Source organism: Rhagoletis zephyria, unplaced genomic scaffold, assembly GCF_001687245.7.
Source record: "Rhagoletis zephyria isolate East Lansing unplaced genomic scaffold, Rhagoletis_zephyria_1.1 Rzeph_scaffold_00081, whole genome shotgun sequence".
NCBI lineage: Eukaryota > Metazoa > Arthropoda > Insecta > Diptera > Tephritidae > Rhagoletis > Rhagoletis zephyria.
The window spans coordinates 314915-338650 of record NW_016157165.1 but is presented as its reverse complement, the minus strand read 5'-3'; the positions used below and the strand labels follow the sequence as shown (position 1 = coordinate 338650).

Here is a 23736-nt window from a genome sequence, read left to right as displayed (position 1 = left end):
GAGCTGTTCTGACGCCCATCCCTATCCTAAACGATAGCCTACCTACACATTTTTCCACACACCAAACCTTCACCCATCCTGATATCATACTTGCATCCAGTTCGATAGCTCCTAATCTTTCCTCCCGTACATTAGACGAACTCCACAACAGTGACCATTTTCCCCTTATAACAACATTTTCAATCCCCGATTGTTACGAAATCAAGCCACGATCAAAATTTTTAACAGATAAAGCCGACTGGGAACGATTTCACTCTTTCTCCGTAACCCTATCGAACAATAAACCGGTGTCAAAAAACGTCAGCGCAGAAGCTGCTAATATTAAAACAATAATTCGTTCGGCAGCACACCGTACAATACCGCAAACAAGCACAAAACCTTTTTCCGCCAAATTACCATACTGGTCCAACCTACTTACCATCTTAAGAAATAACAAGCAAAAATTGTGGGCGAATGCTGCGTTCCAAAAGGAGCTGAAATCAGCCAAAAGACAGTTCTTGGAAAAAATGACAGCAAATATAAATCCTGCCTCAAGCCCTAAACAAATATGGTCAGACATAAGAATGCTGACGGGCTGTTCTCCTCGTTTCCGCATACCATTTATCTATAACGAACAAGGACCGATCTATGCTTCACCAGATATCGCTGAAGAATTTGCCAAATCATGGACGAGCTACTCCCAAGACTCCAACTTCCATCCCGCCTTCAATTCCCTGAAAAACCAAACGTTGGCTGATAACTATTTCAATCCACACCCTTCAGCCAAAGCTAATCTCATAGAATCTCAAATTTCACTATATGAATTCGATTCAACGATTTCAAAAATGACAGGAAAGACACCGGGTGTGGATAAAATATCCTACGAGACATTAAAAAACCTACCCGGTATCCTAAAAATCAGACTTGTAAAACTTTACAATGAAATGTTCATCGCCGGAATTTATCCCCAAGAATGGAAAACTGCCTTAATTGTCCCTATCCCTAAACCCAACAAACCCTCTATCCTCATCACGAACTTCAGACCTATCTCTTTGCTCCCTTGCATGTCCAAAATCCTTGAGAAGATTACTTCCCTGCGAATCCTGTGGTTGGCTAAAGCAAATGGACTTCTTGATCCACACCAATTTTACTTCCAAAAAGGAGTAGGTGTTAACGAGTCGCTTTTATATTTCGAACATTTCGTATCCTCGGCATTAGCATCAGGTAATCACGTTTCCGTATTAAGTTTAGACTTTGAGAAAGCATTCGATAGAATCGGGATCCATGTGGTTTTCAACCAACTCAAGCGCTGGAAAATTGGAAACAAAATATATAAGTTCGTGAAATCCTTTTTGAGTAACCGCAAGTTTGCAGTCAGCAGTAATAACTGCAAGTGACAGGCACATAGCCTCTTTAATGGTATACCGCAAGGTTCACCTCTCTCAGTGACACTGTTTACCATAGCATTTAACGAAATTAGCTCAATTATCGCTTCTAATTCCGTTGTGGAACACCTTATATATGCTGATGATGTTTTAATATATTCTAAATTAAAAAATCTTTACAAAATCACTAATGCCTTCTCGAACATTCTAAATGGCATAAGCAAATGATCAGAAACATCAGGTGCCAATATATCAGCAAGTAAATGCTCCACTTTCATATGTGTAGAAAACGTAAATGTTGCTTCCCCAGTTTGTCCTTTTCCAATGTACTAATCCCACATATCAACACACTAAGGATTTTAGGCTTAATATTCGACAAAAAACTTACATACAAAGAACATTGTAAAGCCATTAGAATAAGCTTATTTTCAAGGCTTAATATAATTAAGTTTTTATCATCTAAGCATTGACATGTTCATCCACACACGCTTGTAAATATAACAAAAGCGCTGTTATTATCCAAAATTTATTTTGGACTTTGTATTTACGGACATTGTGCAAAAGCAAATATGTAACTTCTAAGTCCTCCTTACCATGCGGCAGCTCGAAGGAGTATTCGCGCGTTCTCGACATCGCCAACAAAAGCTGTTCTTGCGGAAGTCGGATTACCTGACATAGCCCACAGAGTCAAGCGCAACACGATGATGCGCCTATTCAAGCTTCTGCATTGCAGAAATGAAGCCTTACTCGCACAAGTAAACTCAGCGGTGCAAGAATCAAGTAGTAGCTGTAAACCGTCCACCATACAACGTTGTGTTGCACTACTTCACAAACTTAATGTTATATCAGACCCGATATTGGCGCCAATTCCAGTTTTCCCGCCATGCTTGAATCCAGAAACTTTTTTTTTGCGGATTTGCTAAGGTCCTCCAAAGAGTCCACCTTTGCTAATGAATACGTCCAACATTTCAATGAAACTGTTGCTTCTTTAAAAAAACGAATGGGAGTTGATTTACACAGACGGATCTAAAACAAGCACCAGTACTTCGTTTGCAGTCACAAACCAACTTGGTATCACAATCTCTGTCGGTGCATTACCATCCTACTGCTCGGTTTTTACAGCAGAAGCAGCTGCATTGCATGAAGCAGTACTATATGCCTCCAATAAAGGCGGCAAGTTCATCATTTGCAGCGACAGTAAATCTACCATAGACTCTATCTTGAACCATTCTAATGAAACACCATGAGTCACCGAAATCCGAAACAATATGCTATTAAATAAAAACACTATACAAATTATGTGGGTTCCGGGCCATGCCGGAATACAGGGCAACGAGTACGCTGACACTACAGCCAAAGAAGCTGCCCAAGAACCCTTACCCTTCAGTGCACATTTTACCAACAAAGATATTCGCAAGCTGGTACAAAAATCTCTACAGGAAACGTACAACGTTGATTGGCACAATTACCAACACCACTACAAAACGAACAATCCTACTGGCATCAAACCTTTGTACCCTACCAACATGTCTTGCCACAGCCTTAAGATATTTACACGCCTCCGAATCGGTCACACTACAACCACTCATAGTTACATCCTAAATGGCACAGTCAAACCACACTGCCCTTTCTGTAACTCAAACAATTGCACGACAACACACCTCCTCGATACTTGCCCAGGATGGGAAGACGCCAGAACTGCCATTTCTCCAAATTTCAAACTCTCAGATTTACTCAAAAACACAGATAGTAATAGCATTAACATAATTTGTAAATTTATTGCACAAGCTAAATTAAAAATTTAATTCATTTGCTAAAGTTATGTATAAAGTTATACCCTACTTCAATTCACGTTCATCGTTTCCGCATGATCCACTAACCCTCTAACATTTCCCAGCTATCCCTCCCCTCCTCATGTAACTCCTTCGATGAATATGGTTGCGTATGGGTGTTTCCTTACAGCAATCGCAATCTGAATACGAAATTTAAAGTTATAAAGCCGTTTGAATTCATTTGCTTGCATTTTCGGTTTACATTTTCATGGAAACACGNTTCTCGCTTAAGAATTGTAATCTGCATTACCTGCGACTGCCAATATACAAATGACATAGACAAACAATGTTTTTGCATAACGCGACATTAGAATACTATCAGAAGCAAATCAAAAAATTACCGTTATTCGAGCTCTAACTTCTCCTTTTTCTCATTTTTATAGTTAGTTGTTATTGCAAATTTGATTTTAAGATGTAATTGTAATGTTTCAAATCTCTTAATTTAGTTAATAGGAAAGAGAAAATAGTTCATTTCATTAGAGAAAACTGAGTCGAAGAGACATTCAGTTTTACTCTTCCATATTTGAGTTTTAAAATTCCAATAAGCTGAAATACTTCTATAATATAACAAAACGAGTATTTTTGTCTTATTAATTCGTCTTAAAAACCCTTTTCAGTTGTTTTTATTTTTTCAGTCTTGGTTGACTTTTTCATGGAATCACCCATATGTAAACATATAATTACTCTAGTTTAAGTTACCATAAGCCGAAGGCCCTAGCAGACCGTGCTTATTTCATAAGTGTAATAGTTATTGATAATTGTTACCCTTTTAAATAAATAAATAAATATTAACATGAATTAGAATCTCTGGCGTAATACATATAGCTTAACACATATGTACACTACATACTTATAAACCAATTAAAGTATTTCTTACTTATATACGTATACATATATGACCATTTATTAAATGTAATATGGGAATTTATTAAAGAGACATACTGGGGCATAATTCCACGAAAGTACTTATTAATCGCTATTAAACGCTGACACAAAATTTTACAGCGCGCACAAAATGAAATTGTGAAAAATTAGTCAAGAAACATCATCGATGTTTTTCGAAACATCGATGTTTTGACTTGACATCGGATTCGTAAAAATATCGACGAACATCGATGTTTGAAGCCACGACCATCGATGTTGCTCGATACATCGATGTTTTTTTACATCCCTAGTCGGTTGACATGAATCTCCCTTCGCGCTGCTAGTGCCCTCACTGTTGCACACCAGTCGCTTCGTCGTTACCGAGAATCACCCGTCGCGATGCTAGCGCCCTCACTGTTGCTCATCAGTCGCCCCGCCGTTGCTGAGAGCCACCCGCCGTGCTACTAGCGCCCCCACCGTTGCACAGTGGTCTAGCCGGACAAAACTATTTTAATAGATTAGCGTTGCTGGATTTGTACACCACTTCGTATTTACTAGTTTAAGCCACTGATTAGAAATCTTCAGCCAGGTTTCAAAAATCCAATATGGCGGACAAATTTTTTAAAATTTATTGAACTCGCTCAAAACTTGTTACTCTGGGGTATTTGGAGTCACTGACCATTAATCTGACGATACATTTTTAAAGTTAAAAATGGCAGGTCCAATATGGCGGAATAATTTTAAAAAATTTATTGAATTCGCTCGAAACTTGTTAATCGGTTTTTGGTAGTATATCTGAGTTTTTATGGTGGCTGATTACTAATCCAATACTAGTTTTAAAAAATCCAATATGGCGGACAGATAAAAAAAAACTTATTGAATTCGCCCAGAACTTGTTACTCTCAAGCCCCCCCTAAATTCCAACGTTTCATTGTAAGTTTCTTTCTATGAATTCAGAATCAATTTACAATTCAAAAAATGTATGCAATAAATTAAAATTTTGGTAAACTGCTGGTTGTTCCTCGATAATTTTATCAACTGTGAATGTCTTTTTCAACTTACTTTTGTTAGTCTGATAAACAGTCATTTACTTAAAAAAAGGTAAACTAATTATTATCTTTTAATATTTTCTCTTAGATTGTACTTCAATTTAGGTTTAGGTATGCTTAGCGTTCACAGAGCTATTGTAGAAAAAATAGAAATGAAATCATCACTAAAACAATTTTTCGATTTGCAGAAGATACTCGAAGACTATTGTTTAAATAAACAAGTAATTTTTTAGCAAAAACAAAACCGACTTCAATTCTCATGGAAAACTTTAAGATTACCGTAAGTTTCTTCATGATTCAATAATCGGATCTAAACCAAATTACAATGGGACCTCTGAGGTACCACCTTTCCTTTAGAAAATAATTATCGAAATCGGTTATGCGGTAACATATGTAGATAAAAAAAAAATACTCCGACGAATAGATAACCTCCCCCTTTTTTTGAAGTTAAAAATAATGAGAAAATTACGATTTTTGTGTAAAGACATTTACAAATTTGCATGCAATTAAGGTAGCTAACAAATTTGTGTTTTAACCAGCGCTGCCGAAAACTTTCGCTGGATAATCGTCTCTTTACCCTAAAAAACCGTCATTTCGGCCAAAATATCGACAAATTTTTTTTTTTTTTTTTTTTTTTTTCAATATTAAATATTAGTACAGTAAGACAAAGATCTTTTATAGTACAACAAATAAATTCAATACAAACACATACATTAATACATATAATTAATTAAATCATAAATCATCTATTCATAGGTTAACAGAGATTAACTTTAAATATTAGATGGTTCATCAATTGTTACAAAAGTAGCTATATAGAATGTTTTTGAAGTTGCTTTTATTGATCTTGCTTCTAATTGCAGCGGGGATTGAATTCCAGATTCGTATAGGATTAATGAAAAATAGTCTAGTAGAAGTCTTAAAGTTAAAGAAAGGCACCATTAGATCACAGGAACGCTCAGACTTTGGAAAAATTAATTTCTCATAAAGATAAAGAGGGGTCTTTGTGCTGATGAGTTTAAAGAGAAAGATGCAGTTTCTTGCTTTTAGATAATCAGTGATATCACATCCTAACAAGCTACATCTCCACGCAGATATATGGTCATACTTCCGCAATCCATATACATAACGTGTGATTTGGTTAAATAAGGTGCCAATCTTATGGGATGACCTGGAGTCAAGCTTACTATATACCACCTCTGCATAAGTAATAATAGGTAAGATTAATTGACGCGCAAGCTTTCTTCTAGTGGGAATCGGAACAAACGATGCCGATATCCTTAGCTTTCTTAGAGTACCATATACTTTGTTCACAACAGAATTAACGTGATCAACGCAGCTAAGGCTAGAATTGATAACAAACCCCAAATTGGTTACTTTATCAATAAATTTTAGGGGTCTGGTTTCAAGAAAAACTGAAGGAATACTGCTAAAAGGGACTTTTGTCTTAAAAACAGGTAGAACATACGACTTCGCAGGGTTAATGGAAAGGCCGTTAAGAGCAGCCCAGTGCGAGATAGATGATAAGTCCATATTCAAATCAGATGTGAGTCTGTGCAAATCTCTTGACGGACCTGATAAATATATCTGGATGTCATCGGCATATGCATGCATTTTTACATATTGGCATGTCATGAATATGTCATTTATGAAAGCACTAAATAACAAGGGGCCCAAAATAGACCCCTGAGGAACACCGCGTGTTACGGATTTAGTTCTAGAGGTTACTGAACCAACCTTCACAAGCTGGGTTCTACCTGTTAGGTAGCTTTTCATAAGAGATAGTGCAGTTTTACCGAACCCGAAATAATATGAAAGCTTAGAGCAGAGCAGTGTGTGATCTACGGAGTCAAATGCTTTGGAAAAGTCAAGTAAGCACAGGAGGGAAACTTCATTATTATCAAAGGGAATTCGCAAATCGTCAAGAATTTTTACTATCGCAGTTGAACAACCATGCCCTGCTCTAAAACCTGATTGAAAAGGAGATAACAAGTTCTTTTCGGACATATGTGACATTATTTGCTCTGACATTAGGGACTCAAACACTTTTGACAAGACAGGCAAAACACTAATTGGACGGAAATCACAAGGTGAGCATGCTCGTTTGGTTTTAGCAACGACATAACTAACTTAATAAATCGAATTGGCAGACCATCCTCGCCAACCGCATTTGAGTTAATTTTGAGGATGCATCTAGTCACATCACATTCAGATACGGAGGAAAATTCAAAAGGTACGCTCGAATACGAAGTCGACGTAGGATTTGGGGCGAATTGTGACATACAACCATTAGACGAGGCACTACAAAGAAACACATCATTCAGACTATCAACATCTAACATACACTCAGTTCTGTCCTTGGCATGTACCTGGAGATTTTTAATGTTCCGCCATAATTGACCAGAGGGGAGAGAAGGATCAAGTTTGACTGCAAAGTATTTTCGCTTTTCTGCCTTAACTACCAAGGTGGCTTTATTTCTAGCTACGCGGAAAGCATCCCAGTTAGCTGTTGTACGGTTTCTCTTCCAAGTGCGGTAAGCCTTAGTACGGGACTTGATGGCTTCCCGCACTTTACCATTAAACCAAGGGCATGTGATAGTTTTTTTATAGCGTAATGGAACATGAGTGTTATACGCAGATAATAATTTGTTGTTTAGATGTTCAAGCTTTTCATTCACGGATTCGAAATACCAACAGTCATACCAGTTTACATTGTCCAGTTCACGATACAAAGCATCCAAATCAATCGATCGGAAGTCTCGATACACATACAGTTTCTCTTCGCTTACACCATTAAAATTAATATCAAGAGAACAAAAAATCAAGTCGTGATCAGAGACAAAAGAAATTTGGTCAAATTTTAATACAGAAGAACGGTCAGAAACAATAAAATAGTCAAGAAGACTGGGACTAGAATTATGACAGTACCTAGTTGGCATTGAGATGTTAACAGCCGAAAGACCTAAGCTTGCAACATTATCAAGCAACGAAGAACAAAATGAATCACCAGCAAGGAGATTGATATTAAAGTCACCGCAAAGTATAATATTCTCGTAGTCGACAGCAATGTTGGACAACTTATCAAACAAAGGACTTATACTGACAAATTTATTAGGGTTATACACGCATGAAACAAGGCACTTTTTCACACGATCAGACAACTCAACAAGTAAATATTCAACCCCTCCATTATCCGACTCGCCGACAAGTTTCATATTGATGTGGGTCTTACAATAAATAGCAATGCCACCAACCTTTTTACCGACACGATCCTTTCGAATAATCTTATAATTATTTATATTAAAATGAACATCACTAACATCAAGAGGAAACCATGTTTCGGAAACACAGATAACATCAACTGCAGAGCACGTAAACACATATCTAACATAATCCATTTTTCTGTTGTTTAAGCTTCTAGCATTGAAATGGACGATATTAAGCCCTATCTGTTGATTACATAGAACATTTAACATAATGCGACTATTATCATCAATGCTATTGATCTTGCTGTTAGACACCATAAAGCAAGTGAACAAAAGCAACTTCAAGGTATGAATAAGAACTAATAAATATAGTAAGAAGCGCAATAACACTATGAACCATCTTTACAAATGCTAGCAAAACACTAAACATACTTAAGCTAAGAATAAAAGAATATAGAATAAAAGAAAAAGAACACAGATTAGCAAGAAAACCTCTGCAAGTCATTACGTTCATCAATTTTAATAGCTGACGAACCTTTGTCAACTCTGACATAGACAGCACCTCGCAACGTAAATACAGACAGCAGCTTCCCCGCTCTTTTCAATCGTATGGCCTCGTGCAGTAATTTCCTCGTTTCTGTGGTCAAACTTTCAAAAATAGAAAATTTCCCTTCGAAGCCTGCAACAGAAACAGAGACTACAGCCTTAGTTTTTTTCCTGTAGTCACTAAATGCGCGAAGTGTTCTGTTGCGGTCCAGTGGAGAATGGAATTTAATGATAACCACACCGCTCTGATAATTATTGGTAGCTTTAGTTCGAAAAATATCCCGAATTTGCGGAGCATGAAAATCAATAGAGAGACACACACGGTTAAACGTACTCTTTAAGTTTTCTTCTTCGGTATACGGTATGCCAAAAACAACCGCGTCAGCAGACACGTCGGGAGAAATTCTTTGTGTTTGAACTTTCTCGATTTCAGCACGCAATTTCAGTAATTCTGCTTCACACTTCTGCTCTTTCGCTTCCAGCGCAGAGATCCGCTCAGCGGACTCATTCAGCCCAGTTGAGATAATAGTAACTTCAGCGGCGATCTTCGTGCTCAACGCGCTCTCAACCACCGTTATTTTATTGGAGAGGCTTTCAAAGAGTGACTGCAATTTATCTGTTTGAAGTTGAATTTTCTCCTCAAGTTCGCGAATAGCAGTTAAAATTGAAGGCAATGAGTCAGCACTATCGATAAGTCTCACCGTTTTAGGAGAGGGAGAGCATTTACTTGCGTCTCTTAGGCGTCTCTTAGAGGCAGCAGGGGAAACAGGTGACATACCTTTTAAACTGCAACAACAGCTTACCAAGCAGGTATAGAAAATTGAAATTAAGCGAAAACGCTGATGTCCAAATGTAAATTTGCTTTAGTTCAGCACAGGTGAAACGCCAGCACACAGGCAGGCGGAGTATATTACTATCCGTATTAAGTACACAAAAATACCGCGATAACTAATGCCGAAACAGAGCAAACACTTTACACGTCCGTCACGTAATGTAATGTAATCCTTTTTTTAAATTTAAAAATTTTGGTATTACTGCAGGGAGGCGGCAACCCTGTTGATTTGCTATTTGCACTTGCAGAAATTAACACGGCTATATGCCAACAGAAGGCGCTATTGCTTCTTACAGCTGTTAAACACTGACTTGCAAAATTAGCGCAGCTGAAACGCCAACAGATGGCGCTGTTGATTCTTACAGAAGAAATTTACAACCAAAACAAATGCTTTTGACTATGCGCTAAAGTTTATTGCACTAGCAAGATCACCTCGCCTCAGCGGAACGCAGAGCAGCAACAGGTAGATGCTGCAACAATTTGACGATCCCAGTCACAGTCGACTCTAGCTTCCACTCCCACCTTTACAGTCGGCGATCCTCAACAGATGATAGGCCCTCCAACGGCAGCAACTAATGCAGACGAAATATGTATTTATTAACTCACTTGGCAGTCGAACTCGATGCGTCAGCGTTGAAACACCTGTTGGTCCGTTGAATTGATACCACACCAACTTTTTATATATTGGTAAACTATTTATTTGAACACCTTTAAAGAGAGCTTATTGTTTTTTTTTTAATCAAACTAAAAAAACAAAGGAATTACATACAAAGAGTCGTATGCATAAAAACTAAGCAATTGCATTTTCTTAAAGATGCCTACCTTTAACTTAAATTTATTTGAACAAATTGAATAAAAGGTCTGAACTTTTAAGAATAAGCATTTTTTTAGGTTTTATGCATATGGCCGAATAAACATGGCCACACATAAAAAAACCAGACCCACATTGCATATGGGTTAATAAAAGTTGATTTGCAATTGTTAACGACCAGTGTTGCCGACAATCATTTTTAGTGGGAGCCAAATTCCTTTAAAAAAAAGGGCTAAAAAAGAGCTAAAACAAGTCGTTGTGGCTAAAAATGGTAGCTAAAATTTTTTGCTACATATACATATATTTTCAATAAGAAATGGCATAGAAAGACAGTGAACTATGGAAAAAAGCTAATATTGTATCCAACCAAAAACCTTTTTGTATAAAAGGGGAAATATACGACACCAGATTGCTGGCTTCATCAAGTGATTGTACCATCAGGCTCTAAGCATATAACTTACTGGTACAATATTTATTTCTTTACAAATGAGGTCGACGAAAGATCGAAATGATTAGAGCGAAATTTTATAATTTTTCTACAATTTTGTTAAACATTGTTTTTTTTTTTATTCACAACTGCAATATCGGGAACTTAATCTTCCACAAACATGGCTTTGACTTATATAGAGCAAGAAATTTCCACCAAAATACTTTTTACTTAGAAAGTTTAGCTAATTTCACCGCCCACGACACCAACATGCTGGTACAATCATAAAATTTTCGAATAGTTTTTGAAGTTGCACCAGCAGCTGGTACAATCACACCACAAGAACACACACGGTCAAATGACTTGATGGGTCATTTAACAAGTTAAGTATATTAAGGGCCTTAAACTTATCTATTTTAAACTATAGTTAAATCGTTAATAGATAAGTTAACAGCCCTAAAACTTTTGCGGTATGTATGTATAAAAACGTAAGGAATATACAATACATATATGTATATATATCAGTATTTCTTAGTTTAAAAATTCATCTCTTGACTACATACATAAACGAAAAAAAATTAGTTCAAATTAAGANCAATTTGACGATCCCAGTCACAGTCGACTCTAGCTTCCACTCCCACCTTTACAGTCGGCGATCCTCAACAGATGATAGGCCCTCCAACGGCAGCAACTAATGCTGACGAAATATGTATTTATTAACTCACTTGGCAGTCGAACTCGATGCGTCAGCGTTGAAACACCTGTTGGTCCGTTGAATTGATACCACACCAACTTTTTATATATTGGTAAACTATTTATTTGAACACCTTTAAAGAGAGCTTATTGTTTTTTTTTTAATCAAACTAAAAAAACAAAGGAATTACATACAAAGAGTCGTATGCATAAAAACTAAGCAATTGCATTTTCTTAAAGATGCCTACCTTTAACTTAAATTTATTTGAACAAATTGAATAAAAGGTCTGAACTTTTAAGAATAAGCATTTTTTTAGGTTTTATGCATATGGCCGAATAAACATGGCCACACATAAAAAAACCAGACCCACATTGCATATGGGTTAATAAAAGTTGATTTGCAATTGTTAACGACCAGTGTTGCCGACAATCATTTTTAGTGGGAGCCAAATTCCTTTAAAAAAAAGGGCTAAAAAAGAGCTAAAACAAGTCGTTGTGGCTAAAAATGGTAGCTAAAATTTTTTGCTACATATACATATATTTTCAATAAGAAATGGCATAGAAAGACAGTGAACTATGGAAAAAAGCTAATATTGTATCCAACCAAAAACCTTTTTGTATAAAAGGGGAAATATACGACACCAGATTGCTGGCTTCATCAAGTGATTGTACCATCAGGCTCTAAGCATATAACTTACTGGTACAATATTTATTTCTTTACAAATGAGGTCGACGAAAGATCGAAATGATTAGAGCGAAATTTTATAATTTTTCTACAATTTTGTTAAACATTGTTTTTTTTTTTATTCACAACTGCAATATCGGGAACTTAATCTTCCACAAACATGGCTTTGACTTATATAGAGCAAGAAATTTCCACCAAAATACTTTTTACTTAGAAAGTTTAGCTAATTTCACCGCCCACGACACCAACATGCTGGTACAATCATAAAATTTTCGAATAGTTTTTGAAGTTGCACCAGCAGCTGGTACAATCACACCACAAGAACACACACGGTCAAATGACTTGATGGGTCATTTAACAAGTTAAGTATATTAAGGGCCTTAAACGTATCTATTTTAAACTATAGTTAAATCGTTAATAGATAAGTTAACAGCCCTAAAACTTTTGCGGTATGTATGTATAAAAACGTAAGGAATATACAATACATATATGTATATATATCAGTATTTCTTAGTTTAAAAATTCATCTCTTGACTACATACATAAACGAAAAAAAATTAGTTCAAATTAAGAATATACAACTTTTTCATGCCAAGTATGAATAAATTATCCAAAGAGCTAAAAAAGGGCTAGGGGCAATTTTAAATTTATGTGGCCCAAAAAATTATGTGGTAGCTAAATCTAGCCACCAAAGGGCTAAAACGGCAACACTGTTAACGACAATTTAAAATTACAATTTAAAACACAACTGCTTTTAAATAGTTGAACCCCACTGGTTTGAAGTTTTTGAAGATTATGATCCAGTTTTAAAGTAGCTTGGTACTTATTTTATTATCGGTGTACCGGTTCCGAAGGAAGCTTGATAATTTTTCTGGTAGTTGGTAAACTGCAATCAGCTGTTCGATATTTATTCAATTATAAATCCGCCCGCCGCCGAAAGGCATAACGCATATGAGTAAGTAAAATTCCTTAAATTTCTGCTACAATAATTTTTTTTTTAGGAAAAAAGCTACGAATCCGCTGTTAATAAACATAGTTTACCAGACTAACAAAAGAAACCTGAAAAGGACGTTGATACAATTACCGAGTGTCAACCAGCAATTTAACAAAACTACCAAAATGGATGTGAAGACCCTTAGTATAACATTAGCATTTAAAAACTGATAGATCATTTTGACTAAAAAAATTCCCTCTCCTACTTTCTGTCGCTTTCAAATCAGTGTCAGCAGTGCAAATTAACGTTGATACAATTACCGAGTGTCAACCAGCAATTTAACAAAACTACCAAAATGGATGTGAAGACCCTTAGTATAACATTAGCATTTAAAAACTGATAGATCATTTTGACTAAAAAAATTCCCTCTCCTACTTTCTGTCGCTTTCAAATCAGTGTCAGCAGTGCAAATTAACTATTTGGTTAAAATTGTAGAACAAATTTAATATAACTAAAAGCACGGTTGTAGAAAAAAACTAGATAAATGCATGGTTGTATTTTGGATTGCGTTTTCCTGTAACAAATTTTTTACATATGTACATACATATGTAATTTAGTGGAAAAACTAAAATAAAAAATCGTCATTGTGGGGGAAAAATCGTCAAATCGTCGTTGAGCTAAAAAACGTCAAAATGAAATGCCGAAATCGTCAATTCGGCAACGCTGGTTTTAACTCTTCAATAAGCTCATAATAAACTTTATGCAATATAAATTCCTTTGTAGGGCTAGGTATAACTCAATTATTATAATAACACGTAATTTTTAGGCAAAAAACACAACCGACTTCAATTCTCATATACAAATTTAGAAGTACCGTTAATTTCTTCATGATCCAATGATCGGATCTAAACCTCCTCTTTGTTTTTTGAAGTCGGTTAAAAAGAGAATAATTAATGAGGTAAATTATTATAAATTTTATCCATAACAAAAAAATCTCATAAAGGAATTTCGATTTTCGATTAAATATTTTCATATTAAAAATTAGTTGGAATTTAGAGAAGCCAAATAACATAAGATAACATAAACCTAACCCAGGCTGTAATATTGTAAGCTATGAGGGCTTAAAACTTAACCATTAGGACTTTATTTGATGCTATTAATACTACTTTACGCACGACTGTATTCACTAAGACTCGTGGCGCACTCAGCTGTTGATTAATTTGTTTGCAATGATGTGGAAAAGAATATAAAGCTTATCGCCCGCACTTACCATTTCGATTTTCGCTATCCGCTGGCTTCATTTGAATAGGATGATACATCTGTAACAAAAAGTAATATATTATTATTCATCATCGATTAACTAAAAAAACGTTGCTCCAAAAACGGAAAATAGGGAAGTTTTATTATAATTAACCGCCCGACCTTGTGTGTTCCTTGATAACTTATACTGGATCACAAATTTTAGTTTGGTTTTTGTTCTCCAGGCGGCACTATCCAATTTCTATGTAGAATTGCTCGGTGATCCCGAAAATCGAGTTCATTTTTTTTTCTATGGATACGTTTTCGAGATATTTGCAATTTACCGTTATTCAGCTTAAAACAAATAAAATAGTATAAAAAAAATATTTTTTAAAAACAAGCTTTTATTTAACCTGTACAATCAAAGGAATAAAATGAAGTAGTGTAACAAAAGATTTTTTAGCAAGAAAATTTTGTCAAAACTGCACTAAAATGAATAAAATAAAATAAGTTAAGATCTCGCTAAAGTTACTAAAAGCCATTTAGTGAAAGGAGTTATTCAAACTCTAATGAAAATTACTAACAATTTGTACTAATTTACTTCGTTTTTAAAAAAGCTTGTCGCGCGAATAGCAAACCGGCATTTAAATATCTGCATACATACATATACATACATACCTAACCAATTATGCATGTACGCTGAATTCGCCGACAAGCTTTTTTAAAAACGAAGTAAATTAGTACAAATTGTTAGTAATTTTCATTAGAGTTTGAATAACTCCTTTCACTAAATGGCTTTTAGTAGCTTTAACGAGACCTTAACTTATTTTATTTTATACATTAGTGCAGTTTTGACAAAATTTTCTTGCTAAAAAATCTTTTGTTACACTACTTCATTTTGTTCCTTTGATTGTACAGGTTAAATAAAAGCTTGTTTTTTAAAAATATTTTTTTTACATTAATTTATTTTATAATTTTTAGTCCTTTTATAAAAGCGTTGTATATTAAAAAGTGTTATTTTTTTATGTACACAATTTTGCAATAGATATTAAAATAATTCAACTTGCAATGAAAGAGAACAGAAGACTTGGCAAGCAAAATGTTGTTTGCTTACGTTTTGTATAAACATACATATGTACATATAGCAGCAGTTAATTTTATTTAAAGAAATGGCGTGTCGTCCATTTCCGCTGTAGCAAGGCATATATTAAGGCGCAATAATTAACTTCTTCTGGCGGGGCGACATCTGGAGTCTTTTAATTGTATCTCCTTGATATGATGCCCACAACGAGGTTCATATCTAGACTAGGAATAGCTTTGCTACACTACCGCCGCACAGTGTAAGATTTAACCCATCTAGCTACTTTTAATTCTGTAATTCGAAAACTATTGAAGATAGATTCATGAAATTTTGCACAAGGTACGTTATAAGATAGGCGAAGCTTTTTACAAAAAATTGGTAATTTATAGTTACTGTTACGCCACCCTATTATATAACTGCAATTTTTTAAAATACAAAAACTGAAATATTTAGCTAACTACAAAGGCTAAAATGCCCAAAATTTATATTTAGAATTTCCCTATAACAAGGAATTCTAAACTGATAGAAATGGACTTAAAAATAAATATATTTTTTTAATTATGGGCGTGGAAAATATTGATAAAAAAGTAAAGTTGGGTCAACAAAATTCCGTTATAAGTTCAATATTTCTTGCTCTATTTACAAAAATGGGATACCATTGGAAATGTAATGAATCAGACTTTCTCTATTCAAAGCAAAAATACAAGAATTTGTCTCGGTCGAGATAAAATGCAAATGAATTACTCGAAGAAAATGAAATTCCCAGTAGGCCAGAAAAAAGAAAATTTCATCAAAACCTGCACTTTCCAGCAGCTAAAATTGTGTTGTTTAAAGTCTAAGAGCAGTGGCAAATAAACTGAGATACAAACTTTATCGAATAGTGGTGGATAACGAGTTTTCGGGTCTAATAAATATAATAATTTGCTAAAAATAAGTCTAAGTCAACATCGTTTTACTTTAACATGAAATACTCAGTCCTAGTTTACTAAATTATCAAAAATGTAAATTCATTAAAAAGATCATACCTAAAAAAATAAGACCAAAATGATATTTTAGCAATTGTAGCATAAATCACATAACACCGACAAATTAAACATTGAGATTCAGTTTTAAATATACAAGTTTAAATATTATTGCGCTAAGTAATTTTCCAAATCAAACCCCGTCCCGCCATACACTTTGATTTAAACTTTTTAGTTGTTATTGTTTCGTCTTTATCAGGCATTTCTAAAAACATTCTTGACGTTGTTTTGAAATTTGGCGACATAAAATAATGTAATTAATCTTTTCTAGAATATGGAAATGATACACTGTGCGCCGCGGCGCGCCGGCAGCTTTAACAATTTTATAGTGGTTTTACGTTCTTTGGCAAATTACGCTCTGTTAGCCATAAATCTTTGAATCAAGACCCCTGGACCATATGGGGAATTCATTTATATTTTAAATTGCATTGTCATCGTGATTGGAACTATGCTGAAAATTTCAAGTCTCTAACTTGTCGGGAAGTCAGTTTAAAATCGATTGGAAATTTCCGCTTCACTTTCCGGTAGGAGTGATTGTTTTTGACAAATTAATTAATCATTCCAGTTTTTTTTTATTAAAAAATGGAAGAAATCAAACTTTAACAGAAGAAAAATTAAAAAAATAGCAGGTTCTGTGCCAAATTTTTGCACTTGTGCCAAAGCCTGTTCTGTTACAAAAAAACCAAGCTACTAATGAAGAAAAGCGATGGATAAATAAAGAAATAATGAGTGGCCAAATGAAAATTCGCAAAAACTTTTTGTATGAAATATGAGCAGAAAGCGTGTTATTCAATGTACGTGGTGTATGAGTAACTTTCTTTCCTGCTCATTTTTCTTACAAAAAATCTTTGCGTATTTTCATTTGACCACGCATTAGTTCTTTATTTATCCCTCGCTTTCCTTCATTAGTAACTAGATTTTTTTTGTAGCAGAACAGGCTTTAGTACAAATCCAAAAATTTGGCACAGAACCTGTTATTTTTTAAATTTTTCTTCTGTGAAAATTAGACTTTTTTCATTTTTTGTATTAATTAATTAATTTGCCAGAAACTGTCAGCCCTATCGGAAAGTGATGTATAAACGTTTTATGGAGAATTTCATTACCTTTGATTTGACGTATCTCATTTTGAGATTATTGAATTGGTTTGTAAGATATGCGTGATTATCTGGAACCACTTTGTGTTTTAAGCTGAATAACGGTAAATTGTAAATATCTCAAAAACGTATCCATAGAAATAAATTATCTCGATTTTCGGAACCACCGACCAATTCTACATAGGATTTAGATAGTGGCATCCATTGAACATTTTTGCTGTAAACCAGAGTTATTTGTACCACGATTTTTGTCAAGTAAAAGCGCTTTTCGCATTCTGTATCAATATTTATAAAATAAAAAACTGTGCCATTTAAACATGAGGTGAACAGATTTTAGTTTGATGTTTATTACACGAAATTTGATTTCGTTTATTTAAGCCTATGATTAAAATAACGTTTCATACTAAATATAAAATTCTGCTTAATACCCCTCTCTGGCGATCTAATAATAATTATTTAGGAACAGAAATCATTTACGGGTTTAGTTCAACAATGAAATGTATTAATTTTTTTAACCGACTCACAGTGGGGTTATTGATGTCGATATTGCGTATTAATTCAAAAAATGGATTTCAAAATACAAAGAAGGCTTTAGTACCAAATGAAAGTAGATAAAATTCTACATCACTATGTCATAAAATATTTGCCAAAAAATTTACCGTTTTCTTGCAATATACTCTTAAAGTCTTCACTTTTTCCTTTGAGTGTGCCCAAAGTGAAAAACGTGATTTTATATTTAAAATTTCCAAGCTATAACTGAGTTTTCTTTAAAGATATATCAAAAACGGCAGTGGAACTTTCTTGTTCAGGTATTTAGTTGTCAGAAAAAGCTCTAGAAGTGCAACAGAAATAAATAAAATTATAGTTTAAAACCCTAAAACCTCCGTATTATAATTGCCATTCGTACTGTCATCAGGTATGTAACTTGAGAATAGAAATCGCTGCATCTTTTAGGCGCATCAATATTACATAGTTACATCCCGAGCTAATAAGAGGAAGGTAAAAAAAAGACGAATGAAGTTATATTCAATAGACTTTTGATTAGTTCCGACCCTTTTGTATCAAGTATGAGAAAACTACCCAAAAAAAAAAAATTGCAGGATTTGCCGAAAGAAACACAACAGTTGTTAATTATGCAGCCTTAGAGCGATGTTGAAGATGTTGATAGTGATGATGACGCAAGCTAATATGATGATTATTTTTATTAAAGGTTATATATTCTAAATTACTCTCTATGCTTAACATGTAGATAATTGTTGAAGAGAAAATCTGTACAATTCGTATTCATTATCATATAACGAAATTACCTAAAAAAGTGATGATGGGGTGATTGATGTTGATGATGAAAATAGTAATGAAGATAATGATGAGGATAATTATTATAATGAAAGAAGTGGTGGTTAACTTGTAATTAATGATGATTAGGATTTTAACAAATTATCATTAAAAATAAACATTATTTATGGGATTAGCAACTAAATTTTAACTTTTCTCGCTCTTTGGTAACGCCATAAAAACCTACATAAAAACAAAATTTCCACTAAACTATTTTCGGATTTTTCTTTTCTTTACTTCACTTGGTGCTACTTATACAAATACATCAAAATATTTAAAATTATTATATATGATTTCAACTACATATCGATGGCTGAGTGGAAGATCGACCTACATATCTCGGCAGCCAGTTCGAAAACGCCCTATCTCAGAAAATTTTTCAACAACGCCCTATTTCAGAATTTGATTGAAGAACGCCCTATTTCAAAGTTTGATTGAAAAAGGCTCTATTTTAACTGCCGATTCAAAAACGCCCTATCCCAGCACATTTTCAATGTATTTTCGTTTGAGATAGGGCAGCTGAGCTAGGGCGTTCTTAACCCAAATTCTGAGATAGTGTTTTTCAATAAAATTCTGAAATAGGGCATTTTTCAATTAAATTCTGAAGTAGGGCGTTCTCGAAAAATTTTCTGTGATAGGGCGTTTTCGAACTGCCTGCCGAGATAGGGCGATCTTCCACTCAGCCATCGATTTAATATACCAGGGGTGGGCAAGGCCGAGGCCGAAAAGAGCCACATTTAAATTCTAAATGCTACAAAAAGCCACAAAAAAACAACAAAAACAAAAATCTCAGTTTTTAATAAAATTATTATTAGAAATGAAAAACATTAGTTTTATTATTATTCTAATGTACGTAAGATAGACATTACAGAGAATTCAAAATATCCCTTTGGCCAATTCTCAAAATCTGGTTTACCGTCAGTTAAAGCCGTTCGTAACAGTTCTTTTAAATGTCAATAGGTACGTTCGTTTAAAATCTCCAGTAAAAAATGTCCAACAGAAGCCCACACGCAAGCGAAATTAGACTTTTCCTACTCACAATTCCCACCTCTCTCTGGAGAGCGTTCGGCGAGCGCAGCGGGAACAACAAGGCCGCAGAATTGGCGGCCACCTAATAGTTCAACAGCAGAACATGCATGTAACAACAGCCTCTTTACTGAGAAAGAGATTACTGAGCTAACTCTTGAGCTTATACTAAAATTAAAAGAATATACAACTAAATATGAGCAATTTAATACGATCGCACAATTAGCAATTAAGTTTCTGTACTCTACTCATAAGTAATGTATACGTCTAAATTGAAAGTAATATTTTGGAATTGCCGTAGCATCCGCAATAAATTTATGGAACTTTTTACTTATTTGGATAAACACGATATTGAAGTTTGTATGCTCTCTGAAACTTGGCTGAAACACTCAGACATGCTATACCACCCTAATTATATTTGTATACGTAAGGACAGAGAAATCAATACAGGTTGTGGTGTTGCCATATTAGTTAAGAAATGTATATCCTTTACTATAATACCTAATATAAATACCGATGTAGTGGAAAATATCGGAATTGAAATTATGTCTTCAGATAATAAAAAAATTAAACTTTTCAGCTCTTACTTTCCGGGGGGTGCTAATTCTGTGGAACTGAAGAATAAATATAAAAAAGATTTGAGGAAACTTTTCGCTGTAAATGGACACTTTGTTTTTTGCGGGGATTTTAATAGGGGATGCTCGAGAGCAAATGCATGGGGGAATATTCTGCACGAATTCACCACATTCTTTCCAATATCAGTCTTATATTCAAATAACCCTACATATATTCCCTCATCTAGCAGGTTTACACCTTCGAACATAGATTTGGTACTCTCAAACATTCCCATGCACTTAACTCAGCCAATAGCGCTTAATGAATTTGGCTCTGATCATTTGCCAGTTAAATTTGTCCTCAACTTAAGTTTCATACTCTCTGAAAATCTTGAAATGGATTATAGTAAAACGTACTGGAATGTTTATCGTCGCTCCATAAAAAATGCTCTGCTTAGTTTACCTACAAATCTTAAAAATATTAACTCTCCTGAAGATGTCGATAAAAATATAGAAACCTTCTATGATAGCATAAAGATTGCAGTTCGAAGTTCTGTACCGCTAAGGGCCGCTAAGACCAATTTCCTAAAACTACCGAATTTTATCTTAAACTTAATAAAAACAATAATACCACTTCACAAAAACGGCAGCAGGTCGTCTAGAGAAAACTATCGAGGCATAGCGAAACTCTCCGCTATCCCCAAATTATTCGAAGCAATTATTGTTAACCAGCTGACATATTCTATATCTTCTTCAATTACACAATCTCAACACGGGTTTTCTAAAGGAAAATCTACTATGACTAATTTATTGGAGTTTACAACTCATGTCTCAAACGGTTTTAGAGAAAATGCTCATACCGACGTAATTTACACCGATTTCAGTAAAGCTTTTGACAAAGTATGTCACTCGTTACTCATCCGTAAACTCGACCTAATCGGCTTTCAGCCCAGTCTTCTTCAATGGATCTCATCTTACCTCTCTGATAGAACACAAAGAGTTATTGTTAATAATTGTTCTTCCAACATCATTAAAGTTTCTTCAGGAGTTCCTCAGGGAAGCCACCTTGGTCCGATTCTGTTCCTGATATTCATTAATGATATTTCTTCTATAATAAAACATTCAAAAATTTTAATGTATGCCGATGATGTGAAACTTTTTAAAACATTGTCCTCTATCGAAGAAAGGTCTTTGTTACAAGCGGATCTGAACAACGTGGTTAGTTGGTGTAATACAAACTATATGCCACTAAACCTTCAAAAATGTAAAGTTATGTGTTTCTCTCGGAGGGCTGTTCAACCAGCTGTTTATTCAATATCAAATTATAATCTGGAGCAGGTATCCAATTTTGTCGATCTTGGTATCACAATGGATTCCAAACTCAATTTCAACCATCATATTAATGTTACAGTCAATAAAGCCAAAGGCGTTTTTGCATTTGTAAGGCGATGGTCAAAAGATTTCAAAGATCCTTATGTTACAAAAGCTCTTTTTACCAGTTTAGTTAGACCTATACTAGAATACGGATCTATTGTTTGGAATCCCCGCTACCAAGTTCATTCAGAAAGGATTGAATCAATTCAAAAACAATTCTTGCTTTTTGCATTGCGTAATTTTAACTGGGATTCAGATTACAATCTCCCCCCTTACACAAGTCGTCTAAAGCTCATAAATTTGCCTACACTCGCAAGTCGTAGAGAAATGCTGGGTATAATATTTATCGTAAAATTAATGACAGGCTTGATTAATAGCCCGGCCCTCCTGGCTGAGGTAAATTTTAATGTTCCTTCTCGAGTGTCAAGACACTTTCGACCTCTATTTTTAAAGCCATGCAAAACTAATTTTGAACTAAACGAATCATTCCGTGGTTTATGTCAAGATTTTAACTGTCATTCCAGCACGTTTGACGTATCGGACTCGATTTTTACTATAAAGAAAACTATTATTTCCACTCTCAATAATTGAAATACTATCTTTAGCATATCCAATCAGCTGATGAATTTGATTCTGTAGCTGAATAGTTTTAGATCTCGACACTTAACAAACTCCTGTTTCCACTACTCGGCACGAAAAAACTAAAAAAAAAAAAAAAAAAAAAAGGTTCCGTACGTCATGCGGACTGCGCCCCTCGTGTCGGTTGGGCGGGAATGGAGGGTAAAAAGCCGTTGGGATTAATTAATTAATTAAGAAACTATCACCGTAGGCAATGGTGTAGATACAGACAACGTTCAGATCATGAATTAGTGGCTCTATATTCTTCAAAAATCCGAACTGAAATTTTCAAATATAGAAATGAAACTTCGAAAAGGAAGCTTAGCTCGCTTGAAAAGAGAAGCGAGCCCTTCTGGAACATTTGTAAAATACTAAGGAAAAAACACACACACATCCCTCCTCTGCGCGACCATAACAAGGTCATTATCAACAATGATGAAAAAGCATACCTTTTGCCTATGAGTTTCTTGAAAATCATAAAATATCCACTCAACTTGGCACGCCAATACAGGAAAATCTTGTTACCACAACATTAGTCCAACTTAATTCGCTTTCGTTAGACACTCCTGAGTCTGAATTCGTGGATGCTAAATATGTTCAAGATCTTATTCGTTAAGCACCACTGAGAAAGTCAGCAGGCCATGATGATATCAAAAATATTATGTTAAGATATCTGCCTAAAGAGGCGATTTCTCACATTTATCATAAACTCGTGTCTTAAATTACAATACTTTCCCAGCGCCTGGAAAACAGCAAAAATCACACCAATCCGCAAGCCTGGTAAACCATCAAACATTGCTGGCAGTTATCGACCTATTAGTCTCCTGGGTAGTCTAAGCAAAATTTTTGAAAAGGTAGTCAAAAGAAAAATATCTCTATTTATGAATCTGCATCGGATAATACCAAACGAACAGTTTGGATTTAGACAGCACCACAGTACAACGCATCAGATTAAACGCATCGCTAATCATGTAAAATCAAACTTTGAGAATAACAAGTAAGAAAGTCTAAGTTCGGGCGGAGCCGAACATTAAATACCCGGCGCAAGTATTAAATATATGTTTTCCACCTTTCCGAAAGCTACCGCTACATGATAAGCCGGGGTGTATACATTTTAAGTAAATTAGCGTCCTTAAATTTCGAAATATTG

The 23736-nt window shown here is 34.8% G+C and overlaps 1 protein-coding gene across 3 annotated transcripts in view; it reads right to left on the bottom strand.

Moving 5' to 3' along the window:
• The window catches only part of bru1 (bruno 1), a 518099-nt gene that overhangs the window by 192829 nt on the left and 301534 nt on the right, over positions 1 to 23736 (bottom strand). For all 3 annotated transcript variants that reach the window (XM_017629374.1, XM_017629381.1, XM_017629388.1), the window contains one exon: positions 14514 to 14562. In XM_017629374.1, coding sequence (XP_017484863.1) covers positions 14514 to 14562 — 49 coding nt within the window. The remainder of the gene's footprint in view (positions 1 to 14513; positions 14563 to 23736) is intronic.